We start from the raw sequence: 16,537 nt of genomic DNA, 5'->3' as shown, positions 1-16,537 counted from the left end.
AAAGAGAGAGATGAAGTGACCTATACAAGGACACAATGTCAGCTATTGGCTGAGCTAAGACTCAGCAAGATCTCTGGACTCCTGGACTAGCACTTGCTCTGCTGCCCCAATGAGAAACCAAATCCGTGCAATAGCTATTAAGAGAAATCCCAGTATTTCCTGTACTTTTTTTGTGTACTTTGTTGTGTTCGTAAGCAGCAAGTAGCCCAGTTTTCCTAACCGTGTCAGGAAGCTACAAGGGGAAGCACGGCTCTGCCAAGCCTCCAGTGCTGAGACACTTCCTACGTGTGCAGGCAGCCGAGGGCCAACAGTCATGCTGGCCCCTCCACCCCGTGCTGGCCGTCTGCATGATTTTACGGGGTGCACGTCACTACTGACTGCAATAAATCTATTTGTTTAAAGGGAAAAAAATAAAAGACAGTTTATTTTTGTAAAAACTCAGCCAGAAAGAAACATTAAAAACAAATTAACCTCTTTTTATGTTTGAAAGTTATCTACACTTATTCTGGAAAATGGGAAAACTCACTGATATTTTTAACTCAAGAAAATGAACAACTGAAAATGGGCTTTTAAATTAAAATGTCCTCATTACCAGAGGTATTAAGTGAAGTAATAAAGACCTTAAGTCAGGAAGCAAATGACCTGGGTCATTAGCTTACTAATAAATTACATTCTTGCTCTAGACAGGCCTAGTTGTATCTGTAACAACTCCCAGGCAGAGCTATACTGCTGGTGCAAACCATGGGCTGCAGCAAAGCTGAGGGCTCAGTCCCACAATGGTTACGGCAGTGTCTGCTGGAAGCTGCTGAGGGCCACAGTGATAACTGGAGAGGACGAGGAAAGAATGGAATGAGTTCTAGAAAAGTCTTTACATATCCTTGCTGACTAGTTATGTGGCCCTGGTCAAGACGTTCTCAACCTCAGACTTAGTTCGTTCTGTATAAAGACCACATTAAAAATATAAAATAAAAAATAAGACTGAATATCACATATGGCTCTTTGAGGATCAAATATATAATAAGTGCTTTGAACAGTTTAAGTCAAATATTATTCTTCTACTAAACACACTCCTCTGGTATTTATACTGGCACACTAGCACCTACCTGTACATTTATAGTAATTTTAATTTTCCCATTAATACTCAAAATTGCATGATGCTTGACAAGAAAGCAATTTAGTTCCTTCCAAAATTAGAGTGAAGGTGAAGAATGAACAGAAGATATATCTGCCCTCTACCAAGCTGAATGTGAACTTCTAGAAGTTGCTCTTACTTGAATATAGTTATGGAAATCAATGCTATGTACTTTAAGAAAAAAACAAAAACAAGCTTTCTATCTTCTTATGAAATAAACTAGAAACAGTTCATGATGGTTACACATAACATCAGCATAAGCTAAATGAAGATGTAAGAGTTTTCTACCTTTCTTAACCAAACTGTACTGTTGCACAATTAATTTTGTAATACCAGACATTTTGACTACCAATAAGAGTACTATTCAATTCCACTTGGATTTTTGACATGAATTATTATATTTCAAATTCGGGTGAAACAGTAGCTTTCAATGCAATAATATCACCAAGATACTGTAGCTCTGATGGAGCACCAAACACATCAAACAAGCAAAAAATACTTACTGTCCCCATAGTTACAATGTTCACTGTGACAGAGAAAGATTTCTTTATGAGTTAGAGGTAATGTATTTTGCTTAAATTCTCTTAGGAACAAGGTATAGGGAACATATACATAAATAAAATAGTGGTTACTCCACATGGTATAGGCTGATGCTTGCTGCCTAAGCTCCACTGGAGTACAGATACTATATGATAATCATTTTTTCCTCCACCCAAACATAAACTAAGGATGGTATATAAGAGGATGGTTATCGGAAGAACTTTAGTGAGTCTGGGGGTGGAAAGAGTGTTGAGCCAGGCAGGAAACGAAAAAGAAAGATTCGGGAATTAGAAGAAACAAACTATATACGCTTCTAAAATACTTGAACAGCAGTAATTAAACACGAGGGTCTTTCTATTCTACATAACAATTTTGTTTGAAAACTACTGAATATTCTGTATGGTTTTAGGAGATTCCTTGGGAAATTATTTAGATATGTTTCCTACTAGAGCAATTACACGGTAATGTATGGTTCTATAAGTATTAGCTGTTACTTATATTGTGACTCCTTTATTATTTGCCTCTTTCTACTCTCCTTTCTCAGTGCTTTTTGTTTGTTCAGGCATTCCCTTGTTCTAATACTATTCTTTTAGATTTTTTTTCTTTTTTCAGCTAGATTTATGCTGCCTTTCAGAAAATGTAATAACACAACGTTGTTATTGTTATTATAATTAATATTCTTCAGAACTCGAACATGCCTTTAAAATCTATCAAGAATTTATTTCACAGATTGAGAAACTCAAACCATGGAAGCAAACTCACCTTGCAAGCTACAGGCTTACCAAAAACCACTATGTGAGGAGTTAGACAAGAATGGGAGATGGACTGCCTGTTAAATAGTGTAATACTAGAATGATTACTACTAGGCAGGCCAGGTCCTGTTCAGAGTAAGCATACAGAAGAGTCCAGACCAGCAACTGAAAAAGCCTCATTAAGAATGCACAGTATGAACCAATCCACGAGGAGGGAGAACGGGTGAAAACAATGTGTGAGAATTTTGGTTAAGGTAGCTTTTTCAAATTACAAATGCCTTTAACCAAATAGAGGTAGAGACCAGTGATGTAAACATTAACAGAAATATTTCAGAATGTAATGAGGTTCCAAGTAGCACTTTAGTTGCCTGATTAACCTTACAAGGAAAAAAAAAAAGGATGATCAGAAAATAAACTGATAGCTATAACTGATCATTGTATATATTTTTAAAATAGGAAATGTTCTTTCCCTTTATGTAATTACTGATTAGAGTATTATTCAGGAGTTATATTCTCTTTTCTTTTCTTTTTTTTTTTTTTTTTTTTTGGCTGCAAGGCATGTGGGATTCTAGTTCCCCAACCAGGGATCAAACATGCGCCCACTGCACTGGAAGCATGGCGTCTTAACCATTGGACCACCAAGAAGTCCATGAGTTCTATTTTCTTTACAGAGTACTTTCAAAGACCAGGAAGGAGAGAAACATAAATTCATGTGGGGAAAAAAGCAAAATGATACACCCCGAAAGGCAACATTTCCTAGTGACACTAAATTATATAAGAAAGAGTTAGGCCAATTTAATTTTTATTTTACTAGTGCTTGTTAATTTAAATTAAGTTAATATTAGTGGGTTAAGATCTCTGATTCCCTATCAAATACCAAGAATAAAGACTTGAATGAAGGGAATTTAGTTCAGAACTACAGAAAAAGCTGTCACTGATTCTGTTTATTCTATATAAACTTAAACTTTTTATATAGTCTATTTAATATACATTAAAAAGAGATTACAGCACATTTACTTTAGGCATAAGAAAACAGTCAAAGAAGATAGAAAATGGGAAAATTTAGTTCAAATTCAAATATCTTGGACACCATAGAAGTTGAAATTACAGGGAAGTGGCAAACAGCAGAAACTTGCAGCTAAGAAACAGAAGACCATGAAATATTTCTCATTTCTCCTTGGGGCACCATACCAAGTACGGTATCCATTCATCCCTCAAAATACATTCTTAAAGAATACAAGAATTTTTAAAACTAAGTCAAATATAAATTTTTTGGTTTTAAAATGCTTCCATCCCTTTCTCAAACATTCCCAAATACATGGACATGCTGTACTTCCCTCACAGTGGCTCTCCAATATTCCTGATTCGCCTTTAAGTACCACAAAGGGAACCAAGACATTAGAACGCATATTCTGATGGGGTCTCTCTACTGTGCAGGAACTACGAACAGCTATTTAGGGCAACAGGTATTCAAAGAAACCACGTTATTGTTAAATACCTAGATTTCTCCCCAAGGCTAGCAGGCCTATTGCTGTCAGCTCTCATGTTCTGTGATAATGTAGCTTGAAAACTAGGAGAGAAATTTAAGCTAAGTGGTTGGCCTACAAACAAAATGACCTGCAACTTTAATCCAAGCAATAGAGTTTTATGAGAATGTCTGAGGAAAACAAGGAAGTTTGGATTATTGATATAAACTATACTACCTTTAGCTGGACTTTAAATTTAGAAATTACGAACAGAAGAGAGTAATTGGCCTGTTCGTGACAAAAGGAAATACAGTTTGCCAGGGCACAAGTAAAAGAAGAATACTAAATGCTTCCATTTAAAAACAAATACCAAAAAACAAAGAAAAACAAATATTGGAACAAATATTAACAAACACTGAGTTCGAAAATGAAGACTAAGTCTGTTAATGATTAGACCATACTTTTTCAATTCAGTTATCAATAAACTCGTAATTAATGCATGGAGTCTAGACAAGTATCTTATCTGATGTTTAATGTACGAAGGAAAATATTTTCAAAGAATATACTGACTTATTTGAGAATAGTCTATTGAGATCATCGAACATTCAACCAACGGAATAAACATGAATGAACAGACGCATGAGCAACTCACGTAACTTCTGGCAGAGTCTGTTCCCTGACCTACCTGAACCGAAGACGGCAGAACAGAGGATCCCCCAAATTAAAAAATTATACGAAACTCCCAGACTAAAAGTCTACACAAGGGCTTATTCATTCGACAAATACTTCTCAGGTACCTATCATGTGACAGGCTCTGCACTAGGCACTGGGCAATAAACGCACCACAGCTCCTTATCAAGGAGTTTACAATTTAACAGAGAGGACAACACTAATCAGTCATTGCATAAGTAATAATACAAACCTTCTGAACCATTCGAAAAAAGTAGCTACATAAATATTTGAAATTTTAATGTGTTGAATTAAAATATTTATACAGAGCTAAAAGGAACCATTCAGAGACCATAGCATACTTGCTCTCACCAGAGAAAAACAGAGTTCTAAAAAGAAAACGTTTTGACTTTTTTTTGGATGTGTTGGCAAATCATCTAAGAAATCATTTAGCAACAATAAAAATGGAAAAGAACATTAGTCAACCAGACATAAGATACCAAAATGGTTACTGTGCCCACATCAGTTCAGATTTTGGTTCTGCTTAAACCTAACTAAACCACTTTCAAAGAAATATTATCAGCCATGTATTAATATAAACCCACACAATAATTACATGCAGAATAAGGATACTGTACATATAACTTCATCAACAAAACCGAACTGACAAAATACTTAAAAACTCATTATTTAAAATATGCATACAGATTATAAAAGATAAAATCTAATAACTAACCGTTAATATAAGTGAAATATTAACATCATTTGTATGTTGTTTTCTGTAATGGAGAGACTCATTTCATAATTGCTGAACAATATGTATTTTATATCCTGCCTATCTATAGGTAAAAAACTTAATATATGTCATAAAACTAACTCAGCTTTTAAAAACCTCACATCTAAAGTGGAAATTTAGGCCCTCTTTAGCATGGAAAGGAATTCTTTCCCCCTTAATTGAGTAAGAAAATATGAGGGAAAAATATGACATTGTAATAGAAAAAAAGACCAAGTCATGATGAAGAACAGCACTAGTTATTATCAATTATAAACTTTATAAGCAATTTAATCAATATTTACCTACGTTATGAATTTTCTATAATAATCTCAATTTACATATTTATTTTTAATGTGAGAGAATATCTAAAGCAAAATTTATAGAGACCTACTGACTACAATAACACTTTTAGTCATGTACTTAGGATAAAACAAAGATAAAGATAAAAGCATCATATTATTGAAAAAATAAAATTCTAAGCATGCTATTAACATTTCATATTTCCACTCCATACAACACTGTTAAATCCACATCAAAGAAACAGGAATGGTGTTCATTGTAATAAAGAATATAATAGAATGATAAAAACATGAATATTATATCATCATCATATTAAAGATTTGACACAAATAGCCCAAGAGAAATGTACTGTAATTATAGAGATCTGTTTTCCTAGAGAATTTAACTTTGTAAAATGAAACAAAGGTATAGGTCTTCAAGCAGAGGTAGTATCAATATATAATGTTAAGAACACATCACAGAGCATTGTACCAGGCTTATAAAGACCACTGCAAATGGTTAACAACTCTGGCACTCGTTGTATTTTGTGATGCAGATACTGACTTCTAAAAGTATCCCCAAAGTTTGTTTTATTAATATTTAATAAACTTAGGCGATTAGTATGTTTGTGCACATTCAGACAAACATACCGATGTAACTGCCAGCCTACAAAACTATGAAATGGAATAGGTCCAAGTTAATGCTTTACATTAAATGTACCTGTCAACCTACGAAAAATACTAAATGGAACAGTCCCAGTTAAGTAAACACTCAGAGAGAGGGCAAGAGAGAGAGAAAGGAAAAAAGGAAGAAGGAAAGAGAAAGAGGCCATTTGAGGGCAAAAATATATGAGTTTATTAATCTTTTTCACAAAGGAAATTTTTATTTTCACTTGCACTGAAAAACTAATCAACTCGAAAGTCATTTTTTAAGTAAAAATTTATTTTTATCTTCACCTTGTTCATTGCTTATAAGCTTTCGTTTAAATTTCTCTACATGTAGGACTGTCTGATACAAAGCATTTGCATGCTGAAAAAGAATTTTTCACATGAGCAGTAACATAGAGTCCTTTGACTTCCCTAGTAGTTTTAAATTTTAATGCTTTATAGCATAAACAGAAGTAAGTAGGCTAGGAGACTGTGACATAAGGGTTTATGGAGACAAGAGTTTAGAGACGGCAGTGAGATATCAAGAAAAGAAGAATGGCACACAGGAGGAGGAGGAGTGTGCAAAGAGAATAGGAAGAGTTGGTGAAGAGATATGGGCAATGTTCCCTTCCTCCCCTTAAAACAGGCTGACAGATATTTCCTTGGAAACCATTGTCAAATGGCCTTCATTTACAGTTCTTTAACTTTCAACTATAAAAATAAGGCAGACAATTTCCCAGATAGAGTACCTTGCTTTCCTTTCTATCATTACCAGAATAATTATTTCAAAGCATATGAGTAGAACAACTTTGTACTCTTATCAATATTCCTAAGACCAAAGGCATGTACAATGAAAGTATGGCAGGGAAGGAACAGGGAAATTAAGCTGAAAAAGTGACACAAAATTCTTCAAAGGAACAAAAGGAGACAGGGACTGGAAGAAAGGTCACAGGACACGAGCACTTCCAATCAGATTCATTCAAGCCTCTTACTCTGAATCCCATTTTGGCTGCTAATTAGGAGTTGGGCTCTGTATATTACCCAAAGAGGTTATTTAAAAAATTGACTACCATAATCATATATAAAAATTAACTCAAGATGGACCAAAATCCTAAATATTAGAGTTAAAACTATAAAATTCTTATAAGAAAATGGGGAAATTTTCATAACACTGGATTTGGCAATGTTTTCTAGGATACAACACAAAAAGCATGAGCAACAAAGAAAAAATAGATAAACTGGACTTTATCAAAATTAAAAAGACACTATTAAGGGTGAAAAGACAATTCTGTGGGTTCACAGAATGGGAGAAAATATTGCAAATGACATCTCTGATAAGGGATTAGTATAGAGAATATATGAAGAACTCCCACAACTCTTTAACAACAACATAAACCAACCAATTCAAAAATGGGCAAAGGGCATGAATAGACATTCCCCCAAAAAAGATATACAAATGATCATATAAAATTAAGTAGATGAAAAGATATTCAACATCACTAGTTATTAAGGAAATGCAAATCAAAACAACAATGAGAGGGCTTCCCTGGTGGTGCAGTGGTTGAGAGTCAGCCTGCTGATGCAGGGGACACGGGTTCGTGTCCCGGTCCGGGAAGATCCCACATGCCGCGGAGCGGCTGGGCCCGTGAGCCGTGGCCACTGAGCCTGTGCGTCCAGAGCCCGCACTCCGCAACGGGAGAGGCCACAACAGTGAGAGGCCCGTGTACCGCAAAAAAAAAAAAAAAAAAAAACACAAAACAATGAGATACCCACTAGATTAGCTATAAATAAAACACTTTTTAAAAAACAGAAAATGACAAGCGTTGGCAAGGATATGGAGAAATTGGAACCCTAATACAATGCTGTTAAGAATGTAAAATGGTGTAGCCTCTGTGAAAAACAGTTTGTTCCTCAAAAAGTTAAGCAAAGAGTTACCATATGTAAAATGATACAGAAGAGGTTCCAGGGAGAAAACTAAGCCACATCTGTCCCAATTTCCCACTAGTCTCTATAGTCCACAGGTATCACTTTTATATACAAGTCTCCTTTCTTTAGATTTTAATTTCTGCTCTACGTCCATTTTGTTGCCAGGAGGTCCAATCTAGTTCAATATTCGCTTAATAGTTACCATATGCCAGGCATGTACAGAACATTCTAGATGTGGTAAGGGATATTAATGGAATGAATATGAAAATTGAGGGTTTTTTTTTAATATTTTAAAATTAAATGCACTTCCGTAATGTAAAGTAATGTGGTCCCAATATAAAAAGCTTAAACAATGGAAAAAAATTTACCCACAGTCCTACATGGAAGTTATACTCCAGGAGGTCAAATCCCTTTGGCTCCAAAAAATAATTCAGAAAAATTCAATATCAGAAAAAGTGACTCAAATCAGGACTGGAAAATCAGGAACAGAATGTAAAATAATTTAAAATGGATACCAGAAGAATAAAAGAAGGGAACAATTAGAAGAGAGAAAACACATAGAGATAAGAAATGACAGAATGACTGAGGGGTGGTTTTCAATTGGGGAAAAGTAGAAAAGGAAAATAAACCAGAAAAGTAGTTGCAGCTGCAGCAGCCAGAACCCACGTGAAAAGTACCACAAAAGAAGCGATAGCTGGCTCAGGCACTAAGGTAAGGCAAGTAACAAGAAGTCAAGAAATAAGGGATGGAATTTGGCTAGATGGGGTCCCTGGTGACCGTTCTGGAGGTGTGGTGGAGGCGAAAGCCTCACTGGGTTGAGTTTACACAAAAACAACAGGAGACAAACTGGAGAACTAGTGTAAATAACTCAAATTGTTTTTGCTGGAAGAAAGTGGAGCAAAGAAAGAGCACAGCAGGGAAAGCAGGGGGAAGCTCGAATAAGTTTTCTCTGAGATGAGAGAAATAACTGCAGGTCTATACGTGGATGGGAATGGTTTAGAACAGAATGAGAAAATGAGAAAAAACGGGAGAATTTCTGGGACCATATCTCTGATTTGGGCAAGAAGGTATGGCAGTTGGAAGATGGGTTTTACATAGTAGCTGGGCTTCCCTGGTGGCACAGTGGCTAAGAATCTGCCTGTCAATGCAGGAGACACGGGTTCGAGCCCTGGTCCGGGAAGATCCCACATGCCGTGGAGCAAGAAAGCCCATGCGCCACAACTACTGAGCCTGTGCTCTACAGCCCGTGCTCTGCAACAAGAGAAGCCACCGCAATGAGAAGCCCGCGCGGAGCAATGAAGAGTAGCCCCCAAGCTTGCCACAACCAGAGAAAGCCCACGCGCAGCAACGAAGACCCAACGCAACCAAAAATAAACAAATAAATAAATTTAGATAGTAGCATGCTTGTTCACCTAAGGCTAAAGATGAGAAGGCAGAAAACATGGCAGCAGATGTAGGTAAGAAGGTGATGTAGTGGAATTCTGTAGAAATTCTCTTATTTCAATTTTTCAATGAGGTCACCAGCTGAAAGTGAGGATGGGGGAAGAGTTGCTGGGGATTTGAGGAGATAAGAAACAGTATGAAAAAATTTTTTTCTGTAACTATGTATGGTGATGGATGTTACTTAGATTTATTGTGGTGATCATTCTGCAATACATACAAATATCAAATCATTATGTTGCATACCTGAAACTAATATAATACTGCATGTTAATTATACCAATAAAAACTGTAATAATTAAAAATTACTCCCTTAAATAAATGAAATAGTCTGAGAAAGCAGAAAGGGCATGAAAGGAGGACATATAGTGCCCACTTGAGGTTCACAGTCATGAATTTAAAATAAGACCACTCATTGTGGTTGTTTGCTTTCCTCCAGACAGGATTAGCTGCACAGGTGCAGGCAGGGAGTAGGAGGAGTGTTAGATTTCATCAGCGTTCTCGTGGTTTTGTCTAGCAGGTACTACAAAGCAACAACACAAGAGCAACAGAAGAACATGGGGGTTAAAAAAAAAAGATTCTAACAAATGACTGAAGAATGTGAGCAACATAAGGAGAGGATGAGGGCAGGGGAGGCGGGGCTGTCCATGCTGGAGAGGCTCTCCCCTCACCTGGACAATGGATTCCTCGCTAGGGACTATTTCTTTGTACCTTTAGTGCCAAGCACAGTATTTGGCTTATAGCTGTTGAACTTATGTTTGCCAAATAAAGGAAGATATTTGATAAAAAGCACCTGAATGTTCACAAAAAATGGGATTAAACCCATTTGTTTGTGAAAGCTTTTTACTAGTTCCCACTCCACCCACTCCTTCCAAGGAGCCAATTTGCTTAGAAAAATAAGGTATTTTTTAAATGAAATACATTTTCACTTCATATAATATACTTAAGTAAAATTCATCTTACTTTCAGTTTTCTATAACTTGTAACATGGACTAGAGCTAACTGTTGTTAGTTATTTAAGAGCTTTACAGTTGACATTTTAGTGTCTCTTTTCTTTTTCTTTTACCTTAACGGTATCATTTAATGAAGTTGGGAATCATCAATATTAAAAAAATTCTCTAATCAAACTCCCAATTCCTTGATTAGGGAAAGCCAAAGTAGAAATGAATGGAGAAAAATAAATCAGCATCAATACATAATATAATACTGATGTATTTTAAATCCCATGCCAAGCAGCCTAGATAGTTCCAACACGCTTAGTTGTTTTACCGAACAAGGATAGCTGTTACTGAACAAGGATAAATCCAATACACTCAAGTTTATGGCCAGTGAATTTCAAAGTGTAACTTCATTTTCAAACATCAATCTCATGTTTTATGGCATGACCTAGAAACTTGAGAGTGAAAAGGATCAATTAGCTAATGATACTAAAAACATCTATAAAATATTAACATCACTAAGAGAAATTAAAACAAATATAAGAGAGCCTACGATTAAAAATTACTGAAGTATGACTATAATTTTTTTAATGTATGGAGATATATTTTTTAAAAGACTAAAAGAGAACACACAACAGTATTAGTAGGGATCCTTTTATGTACTTTCTCATTTTTCTATACTGAATGCTATTTTTAGATGAATTTTTAAAAATTCTGTAAAAAAGCACGTGGTGAACTAGTAAATGCTATAGCACTGGACAGTAGTTTTCCATATGGCCACCATATCTGAAAAATTCTGTAGCAATACTGTACCACTTATAAGTCATTATGTGGTTTAAGATCCAGAATTCTGGCTGTTTCCCATAAATGTGATGTAAGTTTGTAAAAATGTCCTTTTTTCTCATTGTAGTAGTAAAAAAAAATTGGCCCAAATGCTATCTTGTGTAACAAAAAAATTAAGATTTTCAGTTGTGAAACAGAGGTATACATGAAAATTAATGTAAAGGTTTAGACAGCACTTTAGAAAAAAAGGGAAAACGTAGAAATTACAAGAAAAACAGTATTTTTCTAACTAAGAAAGATATTCTTATTTTAAGAAAAAACTGCTTGATGGAAAATGTTTCAGATCAAACAAAACTCAAACATCACCATACAAAATTTCCAAAATGCTGTTGTAATAAACGACTGCCAATGAAGATAAAACTATTTTTATGAAACTTCATGCATAAATCTTCATTTCTAATTGCACATCTCAAGTGTAAATTCAGAGATCAAGCTGAAGACCCCCCAAATAATAGGAAAACAGTTGTAGAGCTGATGAGGATTTGTTGAGGTCCTCATTAGATTAGCTTCAGACATGAAGGAGCAGCAAAAATCATAATTATTGCTTATTCATCAATAAGACAGACTCTTTGGTTATTAATCCAGAGAGAAATAGGAATACTGTTATGTTGACTACAAAAAAATTAACTGCTTCATCTACTGACGTACAATTGTTTTCTCTATGATGCTGGAGTCTGTAGAGATCCACCCTACAGGTCTTCATCAAGATGGTAAGTTTTCTTCTTTTGAACGTTCATACCATACAAACGTGTGAGTCGTCAGAAGTAGATGGCATCCTTCTCGTTAACACAAGCGTGTCTTGTTGAACTAGGTCTTGTTTTTCTTTTCTATATTATTAAAAACTTGAATGCCTCAATTTAAAATCCTCCCTTACCCTACCCAGCCCCCTATCAATTTCAAAGCTCAAGTACTGAACATTCTTTTTTACCCTCTAAAATCCAAGTGCTCCTAGGATAGGATTACACTTTCCTTTAGTAAATCTTCTCTTAACAAAGTTGCATCTTAATTGCAGAATAATTTTATGAATGTCTCAATTCTTATATCCACTAAGTCCCTTCTGTTTAATGAGATAATTAACAGAAAATAATCAAGCCCTCATTACAGTGAAACTTGAGAACGCCTAAATTCTATCCATTCGTCACAGAATTTAAAGCATTTTATAAAGGCCACTAGGAAAACTGCCTCATTATATAAACTAGCAAAATAACGAGAAGAAAAGAACTGAAAAAAAAGAGGTAAAGATGATGTAGCTCAGATTATCTGTCTTGTGGGCATTACTTAGTAATTATTAATTTTTGCTGATTCAATTTTTCCTTCCTCACTTTAAACTAACATATTCAACATTTACATTTACATCCTATGCCAAAGTGGAACTCCCTCTATATTTAGTAAGATCATTTAGTAAAATCAAAATGATTAAACATCAAAAACAGGAAAATATTCTGATAACAGCTCTATCTGAGATCTCAAGTATCTTCCTTTGAACATGATCATTAATAGTCAGCCCTTCAGGTGAGGAAAATCATGCACCGCAGCGGCAGCGGAAGAACCAACAGCCAGAAGGATAAATTACACACGACGTTGAAAGAGGTGTCTGGAAAGCTTATGTTTCATCAGGACAATACTGATGACAGGCATTCTTAAAATCCAAACTTTGTTAACCTTCTTGGTAGAAATAATAAAGAAAAAGTCCCAAACAAAACTCCTAAACATTTCCTTATGACTTATGTTGCTACTGTCTTCCAAGCTTCAGAATGGATCAGAATTGCACTTCTCTCAAATTAAGAAAGGTAATCAGAAGATAATGCTTCTAGAGCTTCCTATTGCTGCAGAAGGACAACACAAATGGTACTTTTAAGAAACAGAGTGTATTTTTAAGAAACTGAGCATTTGTGATGATGTTTCCTTAAAAACTTCCCAAACCACAGAATACAATTTAAATATAAAGCATGAGAACTGTATTCCTCCTTGAAGAAGACACTAGGCACACCGTGAAACTACCACTGAAAACTTCGATGGTTACCTTTTCAAGGGCTACAACTCTATCACAGGCTACTTCAAATATATCAAACATCCCAAAATAAACAAGGTTTTCCTTAAAGGATATCAAAATGCTCAGATCCCAAAACTGCCTTGCCAACTTTGCATAAAATTCAAACATGAAATTTCTTTGGATAAACCAAAGCAAACTTGTACAAGAAGAAAATTCAGTCTCGCCTCTCAGTTCCCTAGGTGAGTAGCAGCCGGATCGTGCACTCTATTTCAGTCAAGCAGACTTGCTCATACCATTTCAACGATACTGTGGCAAACATAAAAATTAATTTCGGAGGCTTGTGAACAAGGCTGTAATGCAAGAGCTGTTAATGAGGAGATAAGGCTTTCTTGAAATAGCTAAAGCTTCCTAAGAAATCACAACTTTAAAATCCCTGCCTACTAAAGGAAAGAAACAAGATTACAAAGAAGAGGTTACTGCAGCAAGGTGGCTGAAAATGCAAGAGAGCAAGAAGCCTGCTAACTGGCTTGGTAGACATCAAGAAGCTCAAAGCCCTTTTACCTTTTAAAGAAATTGTTCTATCATTTCACTAATAATGTTGCCTCTATTAATCTACATGCATAACATAAAAATCAGCTACACAGACTTCAGTTTTCCAGACACTAAGGGTACCTTTGAACTACGGAAAACAACAAGTAGGAAGTCACTGAGTGAGGCACTTACTTGCCAAAACTACATGGTTTTTGTGTGGTATACTGTGCCCTCAATTAGAATACTATTAAATCTGTAATTCGTTAAATATTAAAATAGGAAATTATTTTACAAGTGTTTTTAGGTAGTAATCACTAGCTAAAACTCAAGTTACCTCACATTCCATCCGCAGTAATGCACCAAGTAAAGGACCTCTCCACCTTCGACATCAGAATCTTTAATACTAGCTTCATACATTTTTTGATTTTTCCCTCGTCCATACCGCACTTGGACTTTCATGCCTGGTGGATAGCACTCAAACTCCTCTTCTGCATTGCTGTCGTCATCCTCTTCCTCCTCTTCCTCCTCCTCCTCCTCCTCTTCTGCTTCTTCATCCTCTTCATCTTCCTCTTTATTCGTTTCATCTCTTGAAAGGTTTAAAAAATTGCAGTTAATAAAAGACACTTCATAAGCTTTTCAGTTCCAAACCACATAAAATGATAAAAATCGTGGCTGTGATTGTTCCGGGAACAGCAGGTTCCAAGTGTATGATATTCTCTGAGTTTCAATTTAATATTAAAAACTAAAACTGTGTAGGATGACCATGGATGGTTACAGAAAGATACATTCAGAGAAAATGAAAACGGAAAAGTAAGTGCATTAAAAGAAAATGTCCAACAGCCAGAAGAATAGAAGTTGTGTTGAATAGCAAGAAACTAGTAAGGTCGAATGTAACATTTTTGTCATGTTTTATTGTAAAAGTGTTTTACATCTCAGTTGACAAAAACAAAAATCATCACACCTTATAGCCATTTTCTGACTAAAAATTATTTTTCATTCAAATATTTCCAACCTCAGGATGTTTAAACAAAACTTTTTACTAGCCAAATGGCTAGTCTTAATAACTTTAAAAAATAATTCCAACTAAATTTTCAAAAGTTATACTAAATGAAATATTACTTTACCTTTCACAGGAATATCCTACTAACTTCATATTACTATCACATCAGGTTTTTTCTTTCTATTCTTCTAAACTTCAACACAATTTCTGCTCTCTTTAACACATATTTACTGCAAGTCCTCTTCTACCAATTCTCTCAACTTTAAAGTTCTGAAGAAATAGGTATATGAGAGGCCAATTCCAAATAATATGAAACTAAAAGTCATTTGCATTCTAGAAGCAGCAATGCAAACCATTCTGGTCTTCTCAGTATCATGCACCTTCTAAAGCTGAGCATTCATATTCATTTTATATTAGCCACAAATCTGTATTCAACAAATTGGAGAAAATCTTAAATTATAAATCCTTCCAGGCACTAGATTTACAAAAAATAAATAAATTTTAATAGGAAATTCTGGACTATATTTAGTTTTAATTTGCTCTGCAATATGTCTATACTTATTACAACAGTTTTCTCTCAAAAAGAATCCATCACTTTACAGCTGACAAATGAATAAATGTCATAAAACAGAACTACAAGACAACTTAATTAAGCTTTAAAAGTTAATGGCTATTAATATTTATATAAGAAGTCTTCCTCCACTGATAACTTTAGTTTTATATTCTTATATGCTAAAGTACCAAATGAGCCAATTTTCTCTGAAACACATCACAGAGTCTACAAAGATCCTTAAGAACTAATCCTATTTTAAAGACTCATTTACAGTCAAATAAATAGGCACTTAAAAAATTAAATGAGGGCTTCCCTGGTGGCACAGTGGTTGAGAGTCCACCTGCCGATGCGGGGGACACGGATTCGTGCCCCGGTCTGGGAAGATCCCACATGTGGCGGAGCAGCTGGGCCCGTGAGCCATGGCCACTGAGCCTGTGCGTCCGGAGCCTGTGCTCCGCAGCGGGAGAGGCCACAACAGTGAGAGAGGCCCGCGTACCGCAAATAAATAAATAAAATTAAATGAATCCAGCTGTAATCTAAGATAAAAAATATGAACTCTTACTGAAAATATATTAACATTTCTATAATGAAGAAAAACTTATTAGTAAGGCTGAAATATCTAAGAAATTATCAGAAAGGGTGTTACGGATGATAAACTATTATTAACAACTTTAAGCAAATGATTTGTATATACTATATATGTAGTATACATATATAAAATTAAAACAGTTAAGACTTTTTTTGGAAAGAACACTACTTGTTTAAATCATGAAAGTGTATTGCTGCACATCAGGGAGAAAAGGAAGTGTATTCTGGCGGCTACAACAGAGACTGATCATGCACCTCAGAATCATCATAAAGGAGATAAAAGATATATGAGAGATTAAAAGTCTACAATTTTTAAAACGAAAACTAACTCTAAACTGTATCTTACATTATGTAATGCACTGAATACAACTGGTAAAACGCCAATGACAGCAAGCACAACCTGACTTAAAGTGGTAGCAAAGACAATCTTTTATTTAATCTGGAATAAACACCTAATATTCTGTA

At 35.2% G+C, this 16,537-nt stretch overlaps 1 protein-coding gene across 6 annotated transcripts in view; it reads right to left on the bottom strand.

Annotated features, from left to right (window-relative positions):
- ARID4B (AT-rich interaction domain 4B) overlaps positions 1-16,537 on the bottom strand; it is a 130,128-nt gene that overhangs the window by 21,309 nt on the left and 92,282 nt on the right. For 3 of the 6 annotated variants that reach the window (XM_059054609.2, XM_067025691.1, XM_059054608.2), the window contains exon 17: positions 14,266-14,517. The exons of 1 other annotated variant lie outside the window; for it this stretch is intronic. In XM_059054609.2, coding sequence (XP_058910592.1) covers positions 14,266-14,517 — 252 coding nt within the window. The remainder of the gene's footprint in view (positions 1-14,265; positions 14,518-16,537) is intronic. 2 more of the 6 variants (XM_067025689.1, XM_059054610.2) reach the window with 1 other exon arrangement.

Source organism: Kogia breviceps, chromosome 2 (assembly GCF_026419965.1).
Source record: "Kogia breviceps isolate mKogBre1 chromosome 2, mKogBre1 haplotype 1, whole genome shotgun sequence".
NCBI lineage: Eukaryota > Metazoa > Chordata > Mammalia > Artiodactyla > Physeteridae > Kogia > Kogia breviceps.
Note: the sequence above shows the minus strand (reverse complement) of the source record. Positions and strands in the feature narration are given on the sequence as shown.